The sequence below is a fragment of the Embiotoca jacksoni genome, unplaced genomic scaffold (assembly GCF_022577435.1).
Source record: "Embiotoca jacksoni isolate LCO1_2020_lvr unplaced genomic scaffold, fEmbJac1.0.p SCAF_16, whole genome shotgun sequence".
Taxonomy (NCBI): Eukaryota; Metazoa; Chordata; class Actinopteri; family Embiotocidae; genus Embiotoca; species Embiotoca jacksoni.
In genome coordinates this window covers 10706866-10717695 of record NW_027185296.1, presented here as the reverse complement: position 1 = coordinate 10717695, position 10830 = coordinate 10706866, and the positions used below count along the sequence as shown (strand labels likewise).

Below are 10830 nucleotides of genomic sequence, written 5' to 3'. Positions count from 1 at the left end.
TAGAAGGAAAGCCTCTCAGACTGAGCACTGCAGAGCATTTTTAGAGTTCCAGTAAATCGTCAGTCCATCAAAGTCCGTGTCAAAACCACTTTTCTGCTCAGTGACAAGTTCAAGTGCGGCCCGTCGAAGATGATTGGAGGTTGGGGCTCATTGTCCTGTAAACAGATCTCGGGTAAGTGTAATTTAATTGGCCTTAATTTCATTCTAAGGATATACATGCCGCATGAGAACATTTTTATGTATTCATATTTAACTTTTCTGATAAATTGTCGAACTTTTCTTCGCTTAAATGCCCCCCACCCCCTCTCTCTGTGTGTGTGTGTGTGTGTACTTTATAACCTTCAGTACACTTTGATTGCGTTTGCATCGGGAGCTTTATACAGGCTATCAAATGATGATCACTGTCTAATCCGCGTGTTTGTTCTGCAGGATAATCTCTATAGAGGTCTTCCACAGAAGAGAGGGCGGGGTGGTGGGGCGAAGTGGCCGCTGAGAGAGTCGCTGGAGGCGGAGAGGTGAGCAGCGCACTCCGCGGCGGATGACAGGGGCATGGAGATGTTGCGCCGCTCCTCTGTGTTTGCAGCCGAAGTCTTCGACCGCTCGCCCACCGACAAGGAGCTGGTGTGCCAGGCCAAAGCCCTGTGCAGGGACTTCATCCATTCCAGGCTGAACCGTGCCGGGATCAGCAGGACCATCCCGGAACACGGGCTGGTTGCAACAGGTGGGACGATGGGGGAGATCTCGTCGGTGCTCCTGTGGCTGGGTGAGTTTTTGACGACAAACCTTACAGTAGTCTGTATTCAAATAAAGCTTCATGATCACCCTTCACTGTGTGTTTCATTTTCCATATATAACCTGAGGCGTTATATATAGTATATTCTTGTTGTTTATACTTTAAAGTTGCAAATAGTGTGTTTTATAGGACACATGCTCGTGGTTTTTTTTTTTTTATTATTATTTTATTTTTTTACTTGTACTTAAATTTGACCATTTTAAGCAAATAAAGATAAAGAAATAGGCTATATGAATGGCTGCATAGATGATTTTTTAAAACAAACAACTGATTCCTGGTGGAGACGAGAGTAATTTAGACCCTCATTTCAATAACAACAATCATGTTTGTTTTGTTTTTTTAACAAAAAATTTAATAAATTATTCAGTTGTAAAGTAATTCTCTGGTCTTCAAAACTGTCAGGGGTGTGTGGTGGCTGTTTTGGATTTTAAAAAATCCTGGCTCCAGCCACATTGCTCATAATTTAGAAATGCGTCGACAATTTACCTTTAATTTTCAGTGGAAGACCTTGAAGTCATTTCTGTGAATCTCCAAGAAGAAAAATTGGCACAGTTCAGTTTATTTCCTTCTTGGATGCTTGCCCTGTTTGAAAACTCATAGGCCACAGATAGTTCATAGGTTTTATTAACGTACTTCCAGGTAGTTATGCAGTTCACTGGAAACTCTGATTTAATAGAAACTGAGATGGGGAACTGAAGTCAAATGAAAATGTTTTGGAAAAAAACTTGTCAAAGCAGACGCTTGGCAAAACTCAGATATTTTATGGACTTTATTTCCTTAAATGTCTGTAAATTATATTATTCTCAGTTAAATATAAGCAGCTCATGCTTTAAAAAAATACGGAAATACACGTTTCTGCTCCGATGACGAGGTAGATATCAGTCATGTCTGTGCAGTAAATGTGTAGCTGCAGCCAAAAGTAGCACAAAGACTGGGAACAGGGGGAGCGACCTGCTCTGGCTCTTGTCAAACATAACAAAAAACACCTTAATCCACCATCTTGTTTCTTTAAATCCCATAAGAAAAATGGTGTAGTGCACATGTATGTGCTTTATATTTCCTGGCCAGAACCAGTTGCCCGGCAACGAGACTCCAGGAAGTTATTGGTATCTTTAGACAGCTGTTTCTCCTGCTTCAAAGCAAAGCTGACAGACGAGGGAACGGTATCAGTCTTCTGATATACTCTCAGCAAAAATGCTTTTCCTTTTGGTCAAAACAAAGTCATTTTATCTATTTAATTATGTACAAGTCAAACTTCCTCTCCACTAAGTGTTATCATTTGTTAGAAAAAAAAAAAAAGTAAAAATTATTACTCACTATAGCAACACTTTTAAATTCAAAACCACTAATATTAGCCCCCTTATGACTAGTCATACCTGACTAGTTATGGTCGGAGCAGCAAAACCCCTGAATGTATTGAATTGAGTATTAGTGCATTTAATTGCTTATGAATTAAACTTTTCATTTGTAAGAGGAATATTGTGTTATTGCTTCTTTTAAAAGCTACACAGTCCTGTTTTAACTGTGTGTATGGCCTAAAAGGTGAAGTCAGGGGAATCTGAATTATAAGAGAAATCAGTTTTGACTGAGTTTATTTTTGTTTTGTTTCGGCCAGGTGACGAGTTGGAGTACCTTCGTCCCAATGTGTACCGTAATGTAGCACGACAGCTAAACATCACGGTGGCATCAGAGAGCGTGGTGTCTGACGCCTTCCTGGCTGTCGCCGCAGACATTTTCTCCACAGGTATGTCGAAATCCGGTTCTGGTAAATCCAGCCAAACATGCAGGCCTTTATCATATCAGTTCTGACCTGCGCAATCTTGGTCTCGAAAATAAAGGAAGATGTTTGTCCTTTTCAGGAAGTTCACTTGGTTATCACTGGGAAGGAGGAACTTCACAGCTTGAGGCAAATACGATAAAGCTATTGAAAGTTTGGAGAACTTGTGTTACTTCTCCTATTCAAGCTTTGAATTACTACAGCGATTCCAAACTTTTCCCCTTTAAAGTAAACTCCAGCCCACTTTGTCACGTAAACACCTCTTACATAGGCCGACTAAAGGATTCTCCATTAGTGAGAAACATTTTGTTGCTGCCATTATCCCATCAGGAAAGGAAGTGCAGGGAAAACATTCAGTCCATATTAGGTTAACATGTTGCCAGAGCGGGTGATTGTTTTAGACAGTTTGGACCCCACCCAAGGAGCTCAGTCATGAGTCTCAGCTCCTCAGGGAATATATCAAAGCAATCTGCTGCAAAAGTAATCAAGAGACAGCAGCAAAGTGGAGAAAATCCAGTTCCTCTGGTCCTCAGTAATGAGCAGAGCTACTGCGGAAAATCACAGAATAGTTCAAACAAACAAAAGTGAAATTAAAGATCATCTACCTTCTCTCTGACACCTTCTTATGGTTGTTATAACTGATGCTGGGAATCACATTTGATGCTAATTAAACCATCACTGAATACAGTGTAAATATGGACATACTCTGAAGCTGACAGTCTAGACGAGTCCCCGTGGGAAGAGGAAGTCCTGAGCAGCAGCAGATTATGACCACAAACTCATCTAATATGCATGAGCTCAGTCACAAATGTCACGCTGCTGTCCACATCGCAGAGATAAACTGCAGCTACAGTATCTTCAGGCACCCAACATTCAACAATACCTAGCAGTGTGTTCCGATAGGACAGCCGGGCCCCGTTTTAAAGCTTCAGCACTTAATGCTGCTGTGATCCATATTTTTATATGAACAGCGTGTGAACTTTCAGAGACTGTCTGCACTCTGAAAGTTGTAACGAAACCACAGAGAATTTTCACCCAACTCCCAGTTACCCTCAGCGCTGCGGAGCGTTTTAATGACTTCAGCTCATTGTTTTGCTTCTCCGGACCATAACTTCACCGAAACGGTTCAGTCTCATCGTTTTCATCATTTCAGATAAACCTCCAGTAAATGTCCTGTTCCGCAACAAATGGGAGTTAGCAAAGGTAGAAAATGGTTAACATACGCACAATGACTTTTCTGATGACTCTCTGAGCTCAGTAAATTATCAGTTTTGGTTCAAAATGCATGAAATTGATATTTTTACACCTCATGTGGAACACTATAACCACTGACTCAAGCTTTTATTAAACTTCAGCTGTTTACTTCATTGAATTATCTGAATTATCTGAATTTCTGTGCTCTACAAGCTGACACAACCTTGTCTTTGTTCCAGCAGAGAACATGTTGCTTTAGTATCCCGCTGTAATTTGAGCTTATGTCTTGTTCCACCATGTTTCGTTAGAATTAGTGCAACAGTATTTTAGCTATCCTGCTGTCGTTTTTTCAGCAGTAAAAACTATGTCTGTTTTAAAAAAACTAAATTTGAACGTGTTCTTCCTGATAAGTTAGTGTACCATCCTGAAACTTCCAGATTCCACCATTAAAGAAAAACCTGACCTCCGTTTATGAGATTCTAGGAAGGAGTCAGACGACAGTTACGATGGACAGAGCTGAGGCTCAGTTTGTATGTGTTGGACATATAAACACCACAGAAATAGTCTGAAGCTTTCACTGTAAACGTTGTGGCAGCAAAAAACTTCTCTCAGAGCACACAAAAAGCTTGACAAATTTTCTTCTCGTAATCTAGTGAGGCGTTTTGCCTGCCTGCCATCTCCTGTGTTTGGGTTTTTCTTCCATTTGAGACAGACAGGCATGCAGGCCTAATGCCTGGCTGCTGCTGAGGATTTATAGTTCGTACAACCATCTTTAAAGAGAGCTGCTGACAGAGATATTTGCTGCACAAAAAAATTTACTCCACATATTCAACTGTTTCTTCACTCTTTCCATAGAACCCCCAAATTATCAAATGTTATTTTAGTCGCAAATCATCTGTATGATTCAACAGTGTGTTCATACATCAGACAGCAGGACTTGAATGTGAATGAGCTTTAAGTAAGGATGCAGGTTTTGGTTTTTTTTGCTCTAAGAACTCTACAACCTGTATGTCTCTCATCAGGTGTGACATGGGGAAAGGTGGTTTCCCTGTACGCGGTGGCAGGCGCCTTGGCAGTCGACTGCGTACGCCACAGTCATCCCGCTATGGTCCATACCATTGTCGACTGCATGGGGGAGTTTGTTCGCAAGAATTTGACCTCCTGGCTAAAAAGGAGAGGAGGCTGGGTAAGATAAACTTTTTTGTACCTAAGTACTTGTCTGTTTGGCTGCATCTGTGTGTGTGAATATTGCTGATGATGCAACTACAAGGGAAAAAAACTAAATATAACAACCAGCATCTGTGGGCTCGAATAAGGGTCAATAAAAGCTTCTAAAATGATGAATAGGACCTAAAACATCATCAGATTTTCATACAAACTCTGTTAGATAGTAGATAAAGAGAACCCAATTAAGAAAATTAGATTAGAATAATATGCTTAGTTATTTGTTTATTGAGGAAAATGATCCAGTATTACATGTGAGGGGCAACAATATGTTAACCTCTAGGATTTGAGATAATTTTTGGTGAAATTAAAGGAAGGTGTTTTCTGTCAGTCGGATGATGATCGGGTGCGAGTGGGTGCCTTGTTTTAATCAAAAAACAGGGATCTGTCAAAGCCTTTTTTCAAGAATGAGTTTGTGCATCATGGCACGAACAAAAATAAAAAGAGTTCTGGCTGGAAAAGGTTACAAAACGCTCTCTAAAGAGTTTGGACTCCACCAACAGCCAGACTGATCGTGTACAATAGGATACAGGTCACGGCTGTGGGAGGGCCAGGCTGCAAAATATTCTTCTAACAAGCGGCTGGTAGTCAGTGGATCACCGTCCTGCTGAAAGATCCACTTTTGTCACATGAACAACTTTTTGTTTTCATCAGTGAATAAAAGTTCAGCGACATCATTCACTTCCACTTTTTACGACATCTTAAGTGCAGTCTGGTTTCTATTCGTCCCGTGGCTTCTCCAAATAAACTTTGTACCATCAGATCTATGTAGGTTTAAGTTGGATGGTTTTTCCTCCAAAGGCTGGTGTGTTTCTGTCTGTTCTTTTGCAGATTTGAATCCTGGCTGACTTCTCTGAGTTTCTGAATGGTTTCCGCTCTATCGCTCTTCCTCTGTACTCACTGATCCTCTTCCAAAAGGTCTGAGAGTTAAAAAAAAATCACAACGATGCAGTTCACTCTCCTGCTGCTCTTTCTAGGTCGGCCTGAGTGCCTTCAGTTTTCAGCCACGGCCACTTTCCTCTGTTTTTTTTTTTTTTTTGACAATATATTCAACTGTAGAGGAGGGACAGTTTTTTGGTGATCTGTTGAGGAGAGTGAGTTTTTGTGTGCAAACAAACAACGTGTTACCTTTTTTTGTGAACTCACTTGTCTTCACTATTTTAGCAGTTGGTTTTAACTAACCAGCTCCAAGGTTATTTAAAGTGGATGTATGAAGCCAGTTAGTTTTAAGTTCACACAGGTGCCCCCAGCAAAGTAGCCAAAAGTGTACTTCATCATATTACTGATAGACATGCTTCATTGAATTTGACGATCTGGTTGTGCTAAGTGTTTTTTCTGTGGATCAAATATAGTTTGGTATTACCAGACCCAAAGTCACTGGGTGAATATACGGGTGTTGGAACACTCCATTGACGATTGTTTCCAGTCGTTGCATCCATATGTCTAATGACATGAACCTCTACTGGAGCAGCCTTTAACCAATCAGCATTGACCGCCATATGACATATCTTCTGTGCCAAAACTCTGCCACCGGTGCCAATGTTGGGACAACTTAAACATCACTTAGCCACGCCCACTGGTTGCTGATTGGGCAGATTGGCCGAGCAAACCTTAATACGAGTTTCCAGACTACAATCACAGTGAAGACAGAAGCTGGGAGCAATGGTTGGCCGGAGCCAGGCCAGAACCAATACCAGTTCATCTTAAACAATGCCTATAAAAAGTATTCATCCCCCTTGGATGTTTCACCCTTTTGTTGCTTTTATACATGAAATCGTGGTCAATATAATTTGAGGGGGTGAATACTTTTTACAGGCATTGTATATTATAAAGTAACCTTGTGAATCTCATGAGAGTTTTCTGACAGTTTAACTGTCCATATTTTTTGGAGGGACGTTGTCATGATTTAAAAAATATAGGAACTTGTGATGGAGCAATACGAGCTCTCATACGCTGCGAAGATGGGAAGCCAGCTGGAAACTGGATAAAGAATGAAACAATAAGAGTGAATGTGATATGTATTAATATTGTACTCTACCATCTGGTGTTGTCATTAAATTCAAATTGCAAGTTCAAAAAAATTGTTGATTCTGAGTATGTTAAGAAAATTATGATTTACTACATGAATATGGCCACCCAGGATCGTCACAGTCAACACAGTTCCTCCTTTTAAGCTGACTGTGTGTTTCTCCTCAGATTTTTATCAGAGCTGTAGGTAAATATAAAAGTAGAGGTTGATGAAGTTCATGATATCAGTAGCAGAGAGATTGTTAGTGGGTGGACGACCCATGGAGCTCATTATTTTTAATTACGGTCAACCTTTTCAGGCTGAGCTCTGCTGGAGCATTTTACCTTGAAACTAGAGGCCTCAGGCAAAATGTTAATGGATCTCCCTTTTTTAACACATCTTACCATGTCACAGTGACATGAAATGATCCAGACTGGTTCTATTGGCTTTCAAAAAGGAAGCGCTAAACATAACATAGAGCTTGGGCCTTTGACAGACCGATGCATCATCTTCTGTAGAGTCCTGTTAATGGGAAAACCCTGGTTGATAAAGTCCTGCAGAAACAAGAAAGTAAAAACTCAGTCACACAGATAGTGCTTCTATCTATGTGCTGCTCTGCTGGAAAGAGCATAACAAGTGCACAAATGAGCACCCGGTTGCTCAGAAACACGGCAGCCGGGCCCGTTTTGTTTGGAAGATCAGTGGAGTGTGACAAAATGAAGAGAAACACATTGTATAACTGACCTCATGAGCACAAACGAGAGACCTGTTTTTCTTTGCTGCAGTCCAAACCCAGACATTTATACACAGAGATAATGTCATCACAGGAGAAGCATGAGGAGCTGAACAGGGAGATGTATGTGTTCAGTGTCAGGACCGATAATAAACTGTACTGTGCTGTCTGTCAGATTTAACTGTCTATGAAAGTTTTCTGGTTATACAAGTTGCCTGGTACACATTGTAAGCATTACTGGGAATTCAGCGTGGGCTTTGGCTTTGAAATAACATTCCTGTGGGGTTGTTGAACATCTTCTCACTGCAGATGTTCAAAAAAGAGACAAACCGAGAACACGTTAGATTTAAAGGTCTTCCTGCCACTGTCAAACACATACTTTAAGGGTTTTTGCCATAAAATGTGACTTTGTGTTGTTTTATTTTTGAATTTGAACTGACAAAAATCTCCCTTGTGTCCCCTCACAGGTGGATGTAACTAAATGCGTGGTGAACACTGATCCCAGCTTCCATTCTCACTGGCTGGTGTCAGCTGTGTGTGCCTTCGGACACTACATAAAGGCCGTCTGGTTGTACCTCCTCAGGGAGATGTGAAAGACTTGGTGACACACTGGATTCTGAGCAGACTGATCTATCACCACCACAAAAGCATCCCCTGCTTTGGATTATGTTTACACTCATTTGCACAGAGCACAGAGCTTTATTTTTTGTGAACAACCATCTATTTCACGAACAATGAACTGTCTTCGCTTCTTCGGCTTCTATTTATTGTTAATGCGTATATAAAGGCACACGTTTGATGTGAATGCATAAAATCACCCTCTGTGGACGCTTATAGATTTTCATATTTCCACAAACCACAGAACTGACTGTGCTGCTGCCTGTTAGGCAGAGAATTGGCTGCCCCTAGTGGTAACTACTGTATCTTGATGAGTGCTGAGAATATTCCTGGAGATCCTGAGGCCATCATAAGGACTTGGTGTGACAAAAAAGTTCTACTTCTCACCTGGATAGCCCATCAGGTACATGTTAGATAAAAAGAAAAAACACGTTTTCTGCTAACTAAGGGTCTGTACAAAAATTATTAGAGAATAATGATTCAGTAAAAGGGAACATTTATGGATTTTTGTTTGTTTTAAAGAGTCCTAGAAATAATTTGTTTGAGATTTAGATTAGATTTGACTTTATGCATCCCACAGTGGGAAAATGTACTTATCATAACAGCATAGAAAAGACAAAAAAGGTGCACACAATATGAACAAATTTACAAATAATTATGAGATATAGAAAATAAAATGGATAAAAAAAAAAAAATTATTTTAGAAAAATAATAATATTTTTTGGTACAGTAGTTATAAAGTTCAGCTTTTCAAAAAAAAAAGGACAACAATCTTCTCTGTATTTCAGAGCTTTATTTTTCTCCTCTGTCACCAGTAGCTGTCAGATTTTTACTTCCTGCTCTCTGCGCACAGTTGTTCTTTCACGTCATTGTGAATCGCAACAGTGAACTAAACGTGTCATATATTTTTCAGCCTGTAAATTGTTTAAACTGTGGTACATTATCTTAAATTATTTGTGCTTTACTTCTTATTGGGAGTGAAAAGAGTAGTATGCACACAATACTTTTAACTTACAACGTATGTTTATATATTTGTGAAGAGCGCCTTTCTAAACTAATATTTTATGCACAGCCCAGAATGAGTCATTTAATGCACATTTTTCTTCATGTCGTTGTTCACTGTGAGGCTGTATGTTAGAACTCTGCACTGTATTCAGTCATGCAGGTTGCAGCAGGTTTTCTCTGAGCACTTTGATAACTTTTCTGTTTATGACTAGAACTTATTCCATGAATAATTTCACTTTTATATGGCATGTAGCACTACATGACCTACAAAGTGAGTTATTTGCAACTATAAATATTATTGTTAATAAATGATTTTTACAAAAATATCTTTGCACTTTATTGATACATATGTAAAAGATTTTTGCTTTGCGCCCGTTTTCCAGAAGGTATTGTCTTGTAAAGTCTGCAAAAATAGCTCCTTATTTGACAGCGTTACCATGAGGCTCATTTGCAGCAAATTAAAACCTGGAGTTACATTTATTTTCAATGTTTTATTGTGCACTATATGTTTACCACCGCAGAGAACTGATCAATTTTTGTTTAGGCTATTGTTGCATGTGCTGTACCAGATTTTAAGTAATATATCGGGATAGTGAAGTTGAAGATAATATTTAATACCTTAAGAAGGGCAGCAATCAACATTTGGATGATACAAATATTGAGTGTCATTTCTGCTTGCTGCATTTGTTGAGAATCTTATTTTGACAGTTTGGTCTGATAATACTTTTTTACTGTTTTAATCCAGGATATGTCTTCCATTTTTTTCTTCTTTATTACACAGGCTGGTCTGTAACAGCAACACTACTCTGACAGGTGCTTCTGTGTAATATAGCATGTTTCTGTGAATGATTGGATTTTCAGAATAAGAGACAGCAGAGACACTGTGAGCTATTTGTTACCACCTAGTGGTTGAACTAGAATCAGAAGGCACACAGACTTAACCAGCAGTATTTAATGACATGGTGAATTGACAATTAAACTTTTTTTTTTTAATTATTATTTAGGGAGGACATCATACGTCTTTTCATCATAAGCAGCCTATTAGATTTGTCCTGTAACTCAAAATTTCTTGATGTTATAAAATATCTAGTTTCATTTTCAGTAAACTTCTCAATGTCTCACCAAAACCCAAATGAGGAGAGGCAGTGGCAAATAAAGGGATGACTGTTTCTGGTTTAGCACTACAAAAGGTTAATTGAATAACCTATTCACATCAAAACACTTGGAAAACACTATTACATGGTTAAATAAATGCAAGTATTTAAAAGGAATTACACTGATCCATGCTTTGTGCCAGTGTATCTAACTGTGAATTCCACAATGCTTTCATTTTAGATGAAATCTTATTAGTTATGAAATTGTTTTCTGTTTGTTTGTACCGGTTTTGTATGTTAATTCGATCCCACCAGGAAACTGTTTTGGGATACGTCACCCACTACTGATTGGTTGGGGGCAAAACAGCCCCGCCACGTCGGATA

The 10830-nt window shown here is 39.4% G+C and overlaps 1 protein-coding gene across 1 annotated transcript; it reads left to right on the top strand.

The window, feature by feature from the left end:
• Positions 1-9690, top strand: boka (BCL2 family apoptosis regulator BOK a). Its single transcript, XM_069149968.1, has 5 exons — positions 1-172; positions 430-763; positions 2409-2537; positions 4787-4950; positions 8197-9690. The coding sequence occupies exons 2-5, from the start codon at positions 550-552 to the stop codon at positions 8320-8322; spliced, it is 633 nt and encodes a 210-aa protein (XP_069006069.1). The 5' UTR covers positions 1-172; positions 430-549; the 3' UTR covers positions 8323-9690.
• The last annotated feature ends 1140 nt before the right edge of the window (positions 9691-10830 follow it).

Coding starts and splice junctions, on each gene's coding strand:
- boka (XM_069149968.1), top strand. CDS start 550: ATGGAGATGTTGCGCCGCTCCTCTGTGTTTGCAGCCGAAGTCTTCGAC. Junction 764..2,408: donor GTCGGTGCTCCTGTGGCTGG/GTGAGTTTTTGA, acceptor TGTTTCGGCCAG/GTGACGAGTTGGAGTACCTT. Junction 2,538..4,786: donor CGCAGACATTTTCTCCACAG/GTATGTCGAAAT, acceptor GTCTCTCATCAG/GTGTGACATGGGGAAAGGTG.